General features: G+C 44.2%; 1 protein-coding gene across 1 annotated transcript in view; it reads right to left on the bottom strand.

The window, feature by feature from the left end:
- The window catches only part of EML6 (EMAP like 6), a 191,351-nt gene that overhangs the window by 49,321 nt on the left and 124,483 nt on the right, over positions 1-17,547 (bottom strand). The window contains exons 17-23 of the mRNA XM_036435332.2: positions 16,390-16,490; positions 14,939-15,141; positions 13,087-13,198; positions 12,721-12,848; positions 7,864-8,005; positions 4,886-5,038; positions 4,586-4,717 (exon numbers count right to left, since the gene is read on the bottom strand). Coding sequence (XP_036291225.1) covers positions 4,586-4,717; positions 4,886-5,038; positions 7,864-8,005; positions 12,721-12,848; positions 13,087-13,198; positions 14,939-15,141; positions 16,390-16,490 — 971 coding nt within the window. The remainder of the gene's footprint in view (positions 1-4,585; positions 4,718-4,885; positions 5,039-7,863; positions 8,006-12,720; positions 12,849-13,086; positions 13,199-14,938; positions 15,142-16,389; positions 16,491-17,547) is intronic.

The following is a 17,547-nucleotide window of genomic DNA, read 5'->3' as shown; positions in this document are numbered from 1 at the left end:
CACATCTTGCAGGTACATAGAGCTTTATAGTCCACAAAACGATGCTCACACATCACCCCAGCTGGTATGTTATGTACAAGTTAGAACAATTCTAAAATTGGTGCTAACTGTACCAAACACATCGGGCCATTGGCAATGAAAATGGGAACGAGATCTGTTGTGGCTCAAACTGTTAATTGTGGAAAGATCGCATAGTCCTGATATTTCCAGAAATGAACTACTAGCAGCCAGAACACATCCCTCCATGATTCCTCTCTCTTTCTCTCTCTATATATATTATTTCTCTCTCTCAAGCATTCTGTGCAGGCACTTGCAGTCAGAAGTAGCTGCCGTTCCTGCAAAGGCTCCAAGCACTTTTTAATTTTCTTAGGACCTGAGGTTGCCATGGACACGAGAGGCTGCTGAGGCTGCAGGCTGCGCCATTCCCCACGGGAGGAGCCAGCTGGCTCCCACAAATGTGTTCCCTCTTTTGACAAGATCAAAGGAATGAAACAGATTCCTGCTCCTCAATTCTGCTGTCCATCCTTTGCAGGCAGACCCTCGAGGCTCCCCTGTGAAAGCCAGGCTGGTCTTGAGGCAGCCTGGCACATTCTGGAGGGCAGGCATTTGCAGCACACAGAGATCAGGGACAGAAAAATACCAATATAACGCATCGCATGACAATGAAACTGGACATAAACCAAGGAAGATTCACGGGCACACTTGCTGTTATTCTCGAGGTGTTCTCCCTCCTTCCCCCTCTCCCCTGCCCCCAAATCAGAAGTATTCTGTTCTCCTCTCAATCCTAGAAGCCATTGGTCCAATCCTCTCATCTGACTGAAGGGGCCCCTTAGGAAAAGAGGCAAGGTGGCTTTTAGAAAACCTCAGCATCTTAACTCCCAGTCTCTTTCCCACCACCCCTGACCACAGACACTGGCTTTGGCAGAATCTTGGAAATAGTGAGGTCGTCTCTTTCCCTGCAAAGGTGACGATTCCACATTGGGTGACTTTAATAGACCTTCACCCTGGCCCTCCTGATCTCAGCCAAGATCTTGTTCTTTCCACTTTCCAGAGAGAAGGCATTTACCTCTCTCTCTCTCTCTCTCTCTCTCTCTCTCTCTCTCTCTCTCTCTCTCTCTCCTTTTTTTTTTTTTTTTTTCCACAACCAAGGTACATGCCCTTGATCAGAATTGAACCTGGGACCCTTAAGTCCACAGGCTGACACTCTGAGCCAAACCAGTCAGGGCGATTTACTCTTCTTTATTTCGCTAACATTCAACCCAGGGCTTATACATTTGAGGAATTAAAAAAAAAAAAAATTCTCTCAAGAGGTGAGTCAAACTATAAGGAGATATCACCTCACACCCAGTTGGATGGCTGACATAAAATTAAAAAAAATTAAAAATAAAACAAAGCAGAAAACTCCAGAAAATAACCAAGCATTGGCAAGGATGTGGAGAAGTTGGTGGGAATGTAAAATGGTGCAGCCACTGTGGAAGAAGCATGGTGGTTCCTCATTTAAAACTTGATTTATCATTTGATCCAGAAATTCCACTACTGGGTACACACTAAGCACTGTCACCAGGTTCAGAGCAGCCAGAGGTGGACAAAGCCCCAGATCCCACTGAGGGATGAATGGATGGACCAATTGTGGTGTGTTCATACTACGGAATACTGTTGAGTCTTAAAACGAAAGGAAATCCTGACACATGTTACAACAAGGATGAATCCTGAGGATATCATGCAAAGAGAAATAAGCCAGTCACAAAAAGACAGATACTGTATGACTCTTCTTAGTACCTAGAGTAATCCAATTCTTAGGGACAGAAAGTGGAATGGTGGTTGCCAGAGGCTAAAGAAGGGAGAAAGAGGAATTAATGAAGTTCTAAGTTTTATAAGACAAAAGGAGTTCTAGAGATGGATAGAGATGATGGTTGCACAATAATGTGAATTTATTCAATGCCACTGGACTGGACTCTTAAAATGGTAAGAGGGGAGGGGTGTTGGGGCTGAGGAAAAAGGTGAAGGAACAAGATGTACAAATTGGTAGTTACAGAACAGTTAGAGGGATGTAAAGTACAGCATAGAAAATAGAGTTAATATTATAATATTATAATAACCAAGTACCGTGCCAGGTGGGCACTGGACATACTGGGAAATCACTTAGTAAAGTATATGACTGTCTAACAGCATACTGTATGCCTGAAACTAAAGCAAAATAATGTTGAATATAAACTGTAACTGAAAAATAAAATAAGAAAAATGGTTAAGATATTTTTTCAGTTTTTCACATCTTTTTTCACAGTTAATAATTTTAAAGCCCTGGCTAGTATCCTCAGTGGTTAGAGCATCGCCCCAAGGACTGAAGGGCTGCAGGTTGGATCCTTGGTCCCAGTTGGGAGTGTGTGGGCGGCAACAGATCAATTTGTCTCTCAGAGCGATATTCCTCTCTTCCTCTTTCTCTCTCTCTCTCTCTCTCCCCTCCCTCCCTTCCACTTTCTCTAAAAATCAATGGGAAAAATATTCTTGGGTAAGGATTAACAAACAAAAATTAAATAATTTTAAAGAAATCTTCTTGATCAAAACTTATCCCTCCTATGTCCCATTTTCTTGTAGCTCTTCACTCCCTAATATGTAAATAATTGGTTTTAAGCCCCCGTGGTCATTGTAGTGGTGTGATTTTACATTGTGTCAGGTAGTGTGTGTGTGTGTGTGTGTGTGTGTGTGTGTGTGTGGTGAATTTTAAACAAAATTCCCCATGCTCCAGTCTATGTCCACATAAGGCTGGCCCTGACTGGTTTAAAACTTTTCCACAAGAAGGCGTATCTAGGCAAGTTAGCCAGAGAGTAAACAGGAAGAAATCACTGCTTTTGTTTTTCAAACAACAAAGCAGAGAATATCAAAGAGAGGGGTGGCAAAGTGGCTGCTTCCACCTGCCCCGTCAGCCTCCTGGTTCTTAGTGACTGCCAGGCGCTGTGTCCTCAGGCGGCTGGTGCCCGGCCCAGGCCCTACTGCCAGCCCAAGCCCTCGGCACCGTGTCCAGCATGGCCCTGACAGGCGATGGGAGGGACTTATCTGATCTCCTTTTGCCCTTGCTGGGACTTGCTTCTCTTCCCTCCTATCTGGCTCACTGCATAAATATGCCTGCAGGTTGTAAAGCTCAGATAAAGTCCAAATTCCAGGGCGGCAAGCACAGTCGCTACTAAATACCTATCTTGGCAGAAGGATTGGTTTATGGTTCCTACCTCAAGAAATACTTAAATATTCTGGCATCTCTGAAATAACCTTTTTGGTTGAGGTCCTCATTCCCCACTTTGTCCTGGCTTATTTTAGATGCCTTTAAACTCTAGGCTCACTCACTCTCCAAAAGCTGGTGGGAAGTGCCCTGTCCATGTGTCCTGGAGTTACCTAAAGCTCTAGGATAAAGTGCAGTGTCCACCTGTCCTATGTGGCATGGTGTCAACGTTCCTTTCCACGTTCCTTTCCGTTCTGTCTCCGTCTGTCTCTCCACACTCGCTCCCTTCCCGCCCTCAGCCACTCAGCATTACTCACTGCTTCTTAATCACCCCTGTTCTTCCCACGTCTCGGGACACTACGTCCCTTTGGAGCCTGGAATGTCTGCCCCAGACTTTGCAATCTGGTGAATTTCTGCTCATCCTTCAAGATCCATCTAGAAGGTCACATGGATTCTCCCAGGCGCTCTTCCTCGGAGCCCACCCTGGGCTGGGTGCTCTTCCAACACAGACCCTTCCCAAAGGCCTGCCCCCGCCTAACATCAGCCTCCCCTGCCCCCCAGGATGGGCCTGAGAAGTGCCCCACCCTGTAGCACTGCTACTCCACCTGCAGTGCTCACTGCGGACCTGCCCTTCCCCGCCCGCCTCACCCACCCCTGCCTCGGTGACTCGCCATGTCTCATTCTGTGCGTGCCTTCCCCCGTCTGTGCCCTCGTATTATTCAGGGACTAGGACGCCTCCCTCACCAAGTCATACACGCGGTGGTGGGCGGGAACCGTGTCTCACACTTCTAGCTCCCTCACCATTTCCAGCTTAATTAAGACTTGGCACGTGGCAGAAGCTAGGTTTGTCAGGTAAGGACACAGGCACGTCCACATGGTGCTTGTGGGCATGACGGAGGAGGCAGGGGGTGCGGGGAGTTTTAGAGAACAGAGAAACTTGGGCAAGTAGCACCTAACTCCCCACCTGTGCTGAGGATGAGAACAGCTTAGGCTCCAGGGCAGTGGGGGGGGGGGGGGGAGGGGGGGAGTTGGAGCACTGGGAAGGGAAGGAGCACAGGAAGGAGGGACCAAGGCAAGGACACAGCCAGCAGAACTTAAAGGGAAGTGGTAGCTGGCGAGGGTAACAGAGGCTTCGGATATCCTCAACTGTCTTCCAACTTCATGGCTGGAATCAGTGACACCGATAATAATGAAAAATACCCAAAATGTGAACAGCAGCTGTCTCCGGGTTGTCAAATTACAGTCATTTTATTGTGGGATCCTCCCCTGTTTTTCTCTAAAAATCAACTGTCAGCCTCACTAGAAACAATATGAACACTGACTTAAAAACAAACAAACAAACTGTATTGTAAAAGCCACAACATACTTTACCTCGCGAGTCCCAGTCGATGTGTGTGACGTAGCTAGAGGCGCCTTTGCAGATGCCGACCCGCTTGCTTGTGAGCACGTTGTAAATGTCCACAAAGGTGTCGTGGGAGGCCACGGCCAGGTACTTCCCGGTGTCTGTGCAGGAGAAGGTGCAGTTACTGTCAAAGCATTTGACGCAAGGCTTGGCGTCTGTGAACGTAGCGTTTTTAGAATGGGGAAAATGTCAAGGCGATCATGAAAAGGGTCCACTGCTGTAACTTTTTGTCCCAAAGCGTTTTCGAAAGCTTTTGCCGCCACCTTTACCTTTTGAGAACTTAATGTCGGAGATCATCTCCTTTCTGTGGTGGAAGGAGACCATGTCTTCCACTGTGTCAGCATTGACCACCAGGAAACTCCCGTCGTTCAGGCCGACCGCAAGGGCTTTCCCGTCGGGGGAGAAGGCACAGCATCTTCCACCTGCAAACGGGCTCACAGAAGCACACGCGTCAGGCCTGAGGGGGCGAGACCTGCGTGTGAGCTGACGCATGCATATGGGCTGTGTCTGTAGCACGGCGTGCGAGAACCAAAACGTCATCATTTAATCATCTCTTCCCTCCAAACCCAAGGACAGTGACCATTGTGTTAAACACCCAATCTCAATTTCTTTGAGGATATCCATTCCTTTCTTGGTATCTGCATAGCTGGGGTTTCCACAGGGTTAATGTAACTATAATAGTATCTTTGCTCCCAAGAAACGAGGTGATACTTAAGGACAGACGTTCTATAATAAACTTTCTAGAAACTGTTTTTTTTGTGTGTGTTTTTTTTTTTAAATCATGCCATCCATGTAAAACTTGCTTTAGAGAACCTCTCGGTTCTCTGATCCGTGGGTCATGATGCCTCCATTCTAGAGGTGAAATGTTTTGTTCCTGCCTCTTCTGTCACAGGAAGGAAGGACTATGAACAACATTCTCTCAAGAGGCATATGTAAAACTAACCATGGCTGATGCTGCCACATGAGCAATACTTTCTCCTATTCTGTAGGGTCACAGGGAGACAGGTATAATGAGGAGTATGGGCTCTGGTGGGTATGTTTAATAGGAATCATAAGAATATGCCCCCCCCCATCCTTATTTTGAAGACTTTGGTAAGCATGGCCCCAGGGATGGGACAGTCGGCCTTGTGCTAAGGAGGCAAGCATGCCTAACTTCGGCCCATGGGCCATACACCTCATGTAGTTGGCCTGTGTTAGCCTTTGAGTTTGACATGCTTGTGCTAAGACGTTCCCTCTGAGCTTCCACACACACTCCTCAGTCACTGCTGGTGGGATGAGGAAAGCTATGCTCATACCAACAACTTCATATCAGCTCACCAATAATATCTTCCTCCCTTCGCTTAGCAAACAGTTATTCATCTGTGGTGAGTCAGGGCTGGGGCTAGTGCAGAAAGAACAGGAAGCGGGCCTGCCCTTGAGGAGATCACCAGACTGAGTTAACCATATACGTATCATCCAAAGCAGGACTCTTCTGAGCGAAAGGGAGAGCTATTAATAATTACACCAGGACAACAGCTATAAACTGGGCTGGACGGTTGTCTTATCTAACATGATGTAGTAACTGTTCTTTTGAACTGATTTCTAACTGGTGAATAAAGTTCATTGTCTGACACCCAAGCCACTCACGATGAGGATGCGGTCCATCGTTTCCCCCATAGAAGTCAGCGTCCAAACGATTCAGCCCTGTGGTGGTAAAGGGCATGGAGTCCTGGCTCCATTAACCAACGCCCATGTGTGCAGAGGGAAGAGGGGAATAAGGGAGGAGGAGGCAGTGCCATGCCATGGCCACAGGTGTGCTCTCTGAAACCCCAAGGTCTGGGTTTCAATTCTGTTCCATGACTTACAAGCTGTGAGACTTGTGGCAAATGGCTTAAGTTGTCTGCGCCTCCGTTTCCTAATTCCTAAGTGGTAACAAGAATGACCTTACTCAGTGGGTTCCCACCACATGCAGAGTGCTAGCACAGACCCTGGCTCAGCAATATTAGCCACCGTCATCGTTGTTGCTACTGACACCTTTGTTTTCTCCTAGAATACACTCCCATGTCTCTCTGCTTATATAACAGATACTTTAGCGCCAGACCTCAAGGGCATCCTTTCCTGTCTCTACTCTCAGAAATCCTTTGGGCCTCAGCTCTCATTTCCGTCCACAATGAAGCCGACCCTGGCAGCAGGCCTTTCTCTGCGCCTCCTGGTACCTGGTTTGCACCAGATTATCTTTGGTTGCCCCTCCACACCCTCTCTCCTCCCTTTTCAGCGCCTGGAGCTGGCCTCTACAGACGGCATCAATGAGCCTTCTTGCCCTCTGGCTTCTGATTGGGTTTGGCCAAGGGGGAGCATAGGCAGGAAACAAAAGAGGGAGGAAGGAAAGGAGGGAAGTAGGGAGAGAGGATTTCCCTGGCTGTCGCTGCATGTGGCTGAATCTCAGCTGATGGTCACAGCTGCTGTCAGGCTGCCTCTCACACAGCTCTCACTTTCAAGGTTCCGGCAATCGCTCCCTCCCCTTGCCCTTTCAGGCCCAGGGCTGGTGAAGGTACCAGCTGCTAATAGCTGCACAGGGCTGCACTCTCCCTACCCACCCCTGCACAAACAGTCTTGTTTTTAGGCTCTCCTCACATTACCCGATGTGAATGCACCATCTGTTGCTGGGGCTCTGCTCAGATCTTGTCCATCTCTGACACTAGAGACGGGACCATTCATCTTGGATCCTCCGTGCCTGACACACAGAAGCTCCTAAGTATTCGCTGCATTTGTACTTGGTATGCCTCTTAGTTCTAGTGCACACAGGTGTTCAATACATATAACATGTACTCATTTCTCGAGTATTACTGGAGTAATATATTAAGTATTACTTTTTGCTTATCAGTAATAAAAACCAGTTCTGGAGATGGTTGGACATACAATTAGGCAGCATGTTTCACAAACGGATGTGTTTTAACGGACACACACAGCTCTCCTCTCGGAGAGAAGAGGAAGGACATATTGCCCCCAGGTGGCAAATGCCTGGGAAGTGCAAGTAAAAGCAGGCGAGTAACGAAGCTGGGCACGGACAAATCAGGCCGGCCTCCTGGAGCAACGTGAAGCCTGCGAAAGCATGACCGCAGCAACCAATACCGAGTTTCCTCTGCCTGGCACACGAGGGGGCACCAACAGGGGCGGTCAGTGAATTATCAGGTGAATGAGCGGATGAACCAAACCCGCTCCATCCTGTGTAAATACCCTTGCAGATGTGTAAGATGGCGTCAGGTACCTTTTTTGAGTTTCCGCACCGCCAGCATGCGGTGCTGGGAGGACAGTTCCCAGATGCGCAGGGTTTTGTCATCGCTCACGGTCGCACAGATGGCCAGGAGAGGATGAGCTGCCAGCCCCCACACTTCTCCCTCCATGTGGCCCTGCGGAGAGGAAATGGGACAACAACTCGGTCTCTGTGTCTTGGCTTGCTCCTTGGCAGCCTCGTGCTGCATCCGCAGCCCAAGCGCCTTCCAAACAGGCTCAAGTACAAATAAACACCGTGAAAGCTCCCCGGAGCCAAAACGACTGCAGTGAATATGCTTTTCACTTGAACTTGAATCTAACGCTGGGCTGACAGGATGCGAAAGCTTTCCTTTGGGAAGTACAACAGGGATTTGTCGCTTATAAATTTTGTTTTATCTGATGGCAAACGTCTTTTCATTTAGAAACATTTGGGTGAATAACGAAGTGCCTTCATTTTAATCTGTTGTTTGACATCAGATAAGCACAAAATACATATATACCTCCTTAAAAGACACAGTTTATGGATCACAATGACACACTAAAACCAGATTCTAACAGTGCAGGGACTCCCTATCTTTGGAAGAGTAGTCAGCGATATTCTTGTCCATTTATTTCCACTTCAATCCTTTGAATGTACAGCATTTTGCAGAACAGAAATAAAGACAGATACATTTTTCACTTCAAGTGTCCTGGGTTCAACATTTGCTCACAAATTGGTCTAACCAATGGATTTTGGAAAGCTGGAAGGTGCGTCATAGGCTCCAGGCCAATTCCACATATCTATCCTTTATCATAGACACACTTAACTGGCTTAGAATAATGACTGAGATAAAACATTACCTATCTATATAAAAGGCTAAGTGTCTCTGTCCAACGGGTGGCTATCATGCACATTGACCACCAGGGGGCAAATGCTCAACACAGGAGCTGCCATGACACGCACTGGCCATTTGAAAATAAATGGTACCATCGACCTGGCACCAACAAACCAACACTTGGCTTCCCCCAAGTGGGACACAGGCCCTGCCACACCCCCAGAGTGATACCCCACCAAATCGCAGCCAACGCTGCCAAGACCCTGTGGCACAATATGCGGCCCACAGCTCAGCCGAGCCCAAAAATGGTCACTGTGGGTGCCAGGTAATGATGTCACATAGCAACACATGGATTCATTTCCCTAGTGACTAGCCTTCTTGGAGTTTCTTCAGCCCAGGAACCCAACTTGCTTTATAGACAGATGCAAACATTTTACAGTTTAACCAAATGTTTGTGAAGTGTTTTCCCGTGCCTCATCTCATTTGATCCTCACAGAAGTCCTGGAGAAGGTAGATAGGAGACTCGGTAGAATCCTATTTTCTTTTCATTAGCAAGACACGAATACCGACATTAAAATATTTCTTCTAATTAATTTCCTTTCAATGTGCACGGATCCGTGCACCAGGACACTAGTTTAAAAATAATTAGGGAGAAAACAAATCCTATTCCTATAATTTGTCTCTCAGCAAAGCCATGTAAACAGATTATTGTATGGGGCAATAAGACAGAGTGCTAATTGATTTTCTACTTTTAGTGGCTAATTATAAAAAGGCTCTGCTCAGTGACAGGAAAAGAAAGACCATAAAGAGGCGTCAGGAAAATGTATTGAGTAGGAATGCTTTGGGGAACAGGTGGCTTTCTAGAAGAGAAGTCAGATGATTATGGTTGGACTGGGAAGCTGTTTGAGCAAAACAGCAATTTGGCAGAAGACACAGAGATCCAAATTCAGGTGACATTCGAATACCTGTGGAGGGCTGAAGGGTGCCAGTGTTGTTTGTTGGTTTATTGCATTGGGAATAACTACATCCCTAGTTTTCTTCCCTTCAGAAGCCTCCCACCTCCAAGATCATAGTCAGAGGATGGTTTCGGCATCCAACCCCGCTTGCCCCCAGCCTGGAGCTGCTTGGAGCTCTTTTATGGGCCAAGGCCTTTTGCTCATTTTGCTTGAGGACAGGTTTGTGGAGCTCCAAGGCCCTTTCATACCACTGCTTCATATATTGACTTAAAAATTTTATTTCCTTAATCTAATACGATTCTATTAACTCCTGTCTAACATAGCCATGGACAGTGAGCAAGGCAGGCTGGGAGTGGCACAAGGAAATGAGCTTGGGATCTTACTTTCCTCCTGTGTCTCCCAGCTGCATGACTGAGATGACTATATTCAAAGTGCACACAATGGAAATGGTCAGAAATCACCTGACATCACTTCTCTCTTCCCCCAACATAGCATTCCTTCTCTTAAAAATAAGCAATGTTTTCTAAATGACAATGGATTACCATGCTATTGAACTTGGAAAAGCAGACCTGAAATCTCCCCACAGCAGGCTAGCTGATTGATGGTCCTAGTCACGCTGCCTTTCCTGTCCCTGAGCTTTCTCTCTCTGTGTCTGTGAAAGCTGAAGGTGGCCTCTGGCCAACAGCCACCAAGGAATGAAATCTGTCAGTCTACAACCACAAGGAAATGAATGAATTCTGCCAACAACCTGCGTGACCTCAAAAGAAGATCCTTCTTCTCAGAATGAGCTGAGAGCCTGGGAACAGAAGGCCCTACCCTCTGCACAGCACAGGGCAAATCTCGGCAGGAGCCCAACAACACTGACTGCATTCAACACTGAGTTCTACCTAGGAGGAAATGGCACAGGCCTGACAGGCCAGGGGAGGAAAGAGACGCTGAGAAATAAGGAAATGAATGGTGTTTAAATCATATTGTGGTAAAAAAAAAATTATAAAATATTAAACAATATAGCATGTATGAAAACAATTTAAAGTCTCAGACATGGGCATTAAAAAATCAATAATGAACTAAGAAGACTTTTAAGTTGCTTACATTGAAACAAACACTTGCTTTTCAATAAAATTAAATAAGAAGTCATAGCCAGAAAAAAAAGAAATGAGTTTGGCAAGAAACAACAAATACGCGAGCAGTTAGAGAACAAGACAGTCACACCCAGGACACAGCTCAATCCTGCTGCCTGGCACAGTCAGCTACAGAGCTTTGGAGGTTTGTTTTCAACATAATTTTTTTAAATCACAGATTCTTATTCAGGACACCCAGAGAAGGACTTGAGCACCTGCATTTCTTTTTTTCTTTTAACTTTTTATTTTTTTAAATATATTTTATTGATTTTTTTCCCCCCTCCCTCCCTCCCATACATACCCTCCCTCCCCAGAGTTTTATGTCCATTGGTTGTACTTATATGCATGTATACAAGTCCTTCGGTTGATCTATTATCTCTCCCAGATCTTCCTCCCCTCCCCACTGTAATTTGACAGTCTGCTTGTTGCTTTACTGTCTCTATATCTATCTTTTTGGTTCATCTGTTTATAATGTTCTTTATTATCCATAAATGAGTGAGGTCATGTGGTGTTTCTCTTTCATTGATTGGCTTATTTCACTCAGCATGATGTTCTCTAATTCCATCCAGGTTGCTGCAAATGATAAGAATTCCTTCTTTTTTTATGGCAGCATAGTATTCCATTGTGTAGATGTACCATAGTTTTTTGATCCAATCATCTGCTGACGGGCACCTAGGCTGTTTCCAAATTCTGGATATTGTAGATTGGAGCACCTGCATTTCTAAAACCTCTCAGTGATCTGTGTGCAGACCTGTTCCCAGGAAGAAGCCAATCCAAGGGCCCTTCTCAGTGAGATTTTGGGACTCAACCTTAATAAAGCAAGCCCACAGGCATGGGCCAGGGCAGGGGGAGGAGGCAAAGAAGTGCTGAGTGCTCATTCTTCTACTCCACCTTCTGAACACAGATGCTCTCCCTCCTGTGCCTCTTCCATCTATAAATCAGGTCCATCCATCACCAAATTGATGAGTCCTACACACTCAGGTGAGACTGTATCATTTCTTTGATCTTTGAGGATTCTTTGATATTTATTTTAATCAGATTTTACTTGAATATAATTCTTGAGGGCCGAGGGAGGGTAAGGAGTATGTAGTGTGTTTCTGTGAATCAAGGCTGAGGATACAGTGAGGAACAAAATCTAAAGAGATGCTTATATGTTTGATGTGTGTGGAGCAGAGAACCTCTTGTTAGTTTTACAGATTGACAGACTCAGAGAAAATACCCCTGTGGAGCCTTATGCACACTTGGAATAGATTTAGACAATGAGATTGTGGACTTCGAACAGATAGATAAGGCTCTTGGAGACTGAGAGAAGGGAAGGAATTTTGAATGGGTGAGAATATGAAAAATTGGTTGTGATGGATTACTGAAGTGACTCTCAAAATGCTCATGATTTTCACACTCTTATATAACCACCTCCCTTTGAGTATGACATAACCAATGGTTTATTTTCAATAAAAATATATGGCAAAGGTGATGGATGTTTATGATTACATGTATGTGATGATATGATTATGTCACATAAGACTGCAGTGACTATTTTTCTCTCTCCCTTGCTGGCTTTGAGGAAGTAAAGGGCCATGATGGGGAACCCCATATGGCAAGGAACTGTGGGTAGCCGCTAAAAGCTGAAGGTGGCCTCTGGCCAACAGCCACCAAGGAATGGAAGATGTCAGTCCTACAACCACAAGGAACTGAATGAATTCAGCCAACAACCTGAGTGACATCCAGAGAAGATCCTTCCTCAGTTGAGCCTCAGATGAGACTGCAGCCATGAATCTCCCTACAGCCTTGTGAAACCTTTAGTAGAGGAACCAGTTAAGCTATGCTCAGACTCCTGACCCACAGAAATAATAAATGTGTGCTGTTTTAAAAGCTACTGTTTAAATTTTGCACTTTAACACCTCATCCCAGGTCTGGCTGTGATGTGAACTGTCGTTTAGAATATATACGAACATGGTACCTGAACAAGCAGTGTCATTGGGCCGCTTTTGTCAATTTCCAGGATCTCTCCATTTTTGGTTCCCACCAGGATATGTCCATGTCCCAAAGTAATGGCACGAATGGAAGGATTATCTTCCAAAAGCAATCCTGAGGGGGAGGAAATGTATTTAATAGACCAAAAAATAAAAATAAAAAGGTTATTATCCAATTCTATTTCTTATAGTTACAAAACTAGGCAATCATCCTCGACATTTCTACCAGGGGCCTAGAGCTCTGAACATAAAAGAAAAATAACTGATTTGATCATGGTTTTTCAGGAACCTTAGTGCTACCGTCTCCATCCCTATGAACAGAAAGGTTTCTACTGCATATTTGGGGATGGCACCTTTAGAGCTAGTCGACAATGCTGCTCTTTTAATGGCGTAGGTCTTCAAGCATCTTTCAAACATATCATCCCAGAGCTCCACAATGCCGTCCTTTCCACCCGTTACAAAACCCTGTGAAGGCACACACGGAAGAATTACATACACACTGAAATGAGCAGTTGCCCACCCAGCCCCATCAAAAGTCGCCGTGGGTAAAGCAGCTTTGTGTGTGTTTTCTTCTTAAGTAGAGGGGACTGGGAAAATCTGACAAGATGTAAGAGCAATATGATATCTTCTGGAAGCATCTCTCCCCTACTTCTCTAGTAAGATCAAGGGCATTCTCAGTGTCCATTGCACTTCCTCCAGGCCATAGCCTGGCTCTGGGTGCACCGGGCCATGGCCATTCCTGTGCCCCGGCCCCTGACTAGAGAGTGGGTTCCTACAGATCAGGACCAGCCTCAAAGTCTGGCAGTTTCTGGTATCTCCTATACTCCTCCTGAATGAATGTGAATTAATACCACAATGAAATGATTGTTGAATATTTTTAAACTAAATAATTACTCCTAGGTGAAAACATCATTATTTCTTATTAAGAGTGAATTAGGCACTTCATATAACAAAATGATCCTGCTAATTTGTTCAAAAGACATCAATTTCCACAGTAATTAAAATCCGGATTAATTTTTACAAAACCTGGAGAGTAAAAAGCTTAACATATTGGATGTATTTTACTGAACAGTGATCTTTATTCTTGTTCTAAATTTATGATTTCTTGGCCTTACCACTTTTCCTTTCTGGCAACTTATCACATATACCAACTGTTCTTGGGAAAGTCGTCTGCTTTTTTTAAAGAAAAATACTGAGGAACACATTCTGTTTTCTCAGAAACTTTTAATTTATTTCATTTTAATGATGTTTACAAGGAAAAATGTTTTTGAGTTTATTACTTTAAATATTCTATTCTTATAGATACTATAGATTTTGCACCCAGGGAGATTCAACCCCCAAATTAATTTAAGTGTAGTATATTATACTGTGATATCCTCATCTTTCTCCATGATTTGTCAGCTTAAATTACCAAGAAATAAAAAGTTTAAACACACTATATCACATCAATTTTTGCATTCTGCTTTCATCTCTTCTAACATTTGCAGTTTGCAGTTTAACCAAAAACAAGTTTGCTAGTTAAAAAAAAAAAAGCTTTAACAACTAAAACAACCCAACCATCTAGGTTTGCATAAGCACACTCTGTTAGCACAACTCTGAGCAGGGACAAAAACACCTAATGACTCATCGTACATGACTGTGTATGTGTGTATGTGTCTGTGTATGTTCTATATTCTACTGGTTTTGTTTCTTTGAAAAATCCTAAAGCAGCTGTTAAAGACTTCACTCTAACACTCTTGTCAAAGCTGTTAACAAGACATGAGCATGCAGGAAAAAACTGGTTACCAACATCACTTTTGTTGGATGGAACAATAATCCAACCACTTGGTACTTCTAGGGCTCTGCTCTCTGTGCCACTGAGGAGAAGAGCATGCTGAAATGTTTCTCAAGTCTCTTATCCTTCTGCGTGTTTACATTTATCTCACCACTAATTCTTAAGGAGCTTTAGGAATGAGAGTCAGGAAGAACAAGTGTGGGGGAAAAAAGTGGGGAGAAATTGCATATAAAAATAATTATAAATGAAAGAGAAAATATAAAATAGTTGCACTCCCTGCCTTCTCTTGACTAGAGGGTCATTGCAACCACTTCCTAATTCAGACAGTTCTGTTTTTAGACACAGGATTCTCTTGGTGTCTTCTTTCCTAAGACTGATAGACACTTTTAGAAAGCCGAGGAGGGAAATGAATGCTGATAAAGGTACCATACCTTATCCAACGCATACATAGCAAACACGGGCCCGTCATGAGCCTTCACCGTCTTCAGTAGCTGAATGTCTTTCCAAATGAAAATATCTCCTGTAGCTGCTCCTGAGAAGACTAGGTCTTCCATCCGCCCATAAGAAACACACATCATTGTTTCCAGTTTTCCAACACTTCCAAAGATTCCCCTCTTAGAGGTGAAACCCCCACCTGGAGTGGACCAAGAATATTTATTATGTGGTTTTATTTCTAAGTGACACCTTCTATGAATGTGTAGAATGACTACGTTCGATGAAAAGCCCAATGTGTCATTATGTGTATACACAGAGCTGTATGAAAACAGCATGAAATAGCATAGACAAAAATATAAGAGGGTTTTCATTCACTCAGGCATTATTGAGTTCCTATTACTTTGTGGTAGGCTCAACGCTAGGGTATAAAGATGAAGAGAGAGTTTCTGCCTTTAAGGAACATAGGGTCTGGCTGGAGAGGGGACTCGATAATCACACGCATCTCAATCAAACAAGAGATCGTCCAACCAAGGTTCAGTGCTAGGCCTGGGACAGCCAGAGGGAGGAGTGACTGTGTGTCTGGGGGAGGTGGGACCATCTTCCTGAATGCTGAGCAAAAAGAATAGAAACAGAGCCAGCTGTGAATGTGAAATGTAAACATGTCATATATGTTTTGCCTCAGTTTTTATCATAGCAGATTTGGGGTGAGAAAAATGAATCACTGTGTAGGAGAAGGTACATCAGATTCGTCCCTTGGAAGTTCTCATTTCCCTGCACTTCCTGACTAGCACAGAGAAACACAGACTCACTCCAGACAACGCCATGCAGGCTGGCTCTCCTGACATGCTAGTGCTAGTATCCTTCCTTGAAAAACAGAAGCATGGAAAAAGCAGCTTTAAATGCTATGACCAGTATAACATTGGGCTTGGTATTAAAGCTGATACTAAGAGTTCAGAAGCAATTTTAGTTAGCAGGTATGACTTATTGGTGAGAAGAATATCAGTATATGTTTTGTCATGCTTATGTACTCATCACTATTACCAACATTATAATCACAAATATTTATTTTGACTACTTTCTGGGTATAGTGTCAGGATGTAAATTCATTCTTTGAATTCAGTGATAAAGGAACCCTCCCTGTATTCACCCAACCAAGGTGTGATCATTTTACTTCCTGCTCAGTAGTCCAACATCATGACTGCTTTCGGATCGGAGGGATATAGAGAATTGCTTTCACAGCAGAACATGTTCCAAAGCTTTCTAGATACTGATGAATATGCATAGCTTCATATAGCGTGCACGAAGTTTCACAGCTTAGGCATTAAGCAGTCCAGAGTGAATTTTGAAGAGAATAGCTTTCAGGAGCATTGTAATTTTAGTTTGCAGAGACATGGTTAGGTCTTCTCCAGCTCTCGGCCACATAAATGATAAACCCAAACAGCATTACCTGCTTGTTGCCAGAATTTGATGTGCTTTATCCCAACGGTAACCAGTCTGTCCACATGGTGTGGGTTACACTTTACCACAAATATCTTATCTTTATGTCCTCTGCAAGAGATAAATAAGAAAAAAATTCTAATTTCGATGGCAGCAATGATGTAGAGTTTTAATAAAAGCATGCATTTGCTCTGTCATTAAGCATGTGTAATAGGACAACTAAGATAGAAGATGATTTACATTACACAGAGTCGACATTACAATAAGATTTCTTTGCATGTTTGAGCCCTTCATTCTCACCTTAATATTGCTACCAAAGTCTAGTTAATTATACTTTAAACAAATTAGTGAAAATATCTAAAATAGATCAGGATGTCTCTGTAAGATAAAATTAATGCTGCTGCCATAGGATTGTGAATAATTCTTGGGATATGGAAGTCTGATGCAGGAGGAGGGAGAAGACACTGCAATAGCATTAATGAGGAGCTTCCAATGTAATATTCTTACTGTGGAAATCATAACTTCAGGTTTAACAGAGTTAGCTTCACCTAGCAATGTACTCACTGGAAATCCAAGCCCTGGCTCACATCCATGGAGAGAGAACGGATGTTATCTATTGATTCATTCAAGGAACTTTCAGAGGCTGTGCATTCAGAAATTTTTTTTTATAACCAAAAGACAGAATATAAAAGTGGGAACTGGTTCTAGACCTGGAGCAACCGGCCCGGCATGCCACAGTGCCAGGGAAATTTCTGCCTTAGAGTATAGTCATCACATTAGACTCTAAGGACTTCCTGGTCTTAATGTACTCCTTGATGGTCTTTTATGGGATATCCCAGTGGTTGGCAAACTGTGGCTTGCGAGCCACATACTGATCTTCCACAAAATACCTCATGTGGGCATGCATGAACAGTGCAATTGAAACTTCCTGCCAATGCACAGAAGTTGGTTTTCAGCCTGGGTGAGTCTGTTTTGAAGAAGTGGCAGGACCATTCAAGGGGCCAAAGAGCCACATGTGGCTCGTGAGCCGCAGTTTGCCGACCACTGGGATATCCTGTATAATAAAAGGCTAATACGCAAATCGACTGAATGGTGGAAGGACCAGTCACTATGATGCGCACTGACCACCAGGGGGCAGACGCTCAATGCAGAAGCTGTCCCCTAGTGA

Source organism: Pipistrellus kuhlii, unplaced genomic scaffold (assembly GCF_014108245.1).
Source record: "Pipistrellus kuhlii isolate mPipKuh1 unplaced genomic scaffold, mPipKuh1.p scaffold_m20_p_13, whole genome shotgun sequence".
In the NCBI taxonomy this organism is placed as follows: domain Eukaryota; kingdom Metazoa; phylum Chordata; class Mammalia; order Chiroptera; family Vespertilionidae; genus Pipistrellus; species Pipistrellus kuhlii.
The sequence above is the reverse complement of the archived record's forward strand: the minus strand, read 5'-3'. Positions and strand labels throughout refer to the sequence as shown.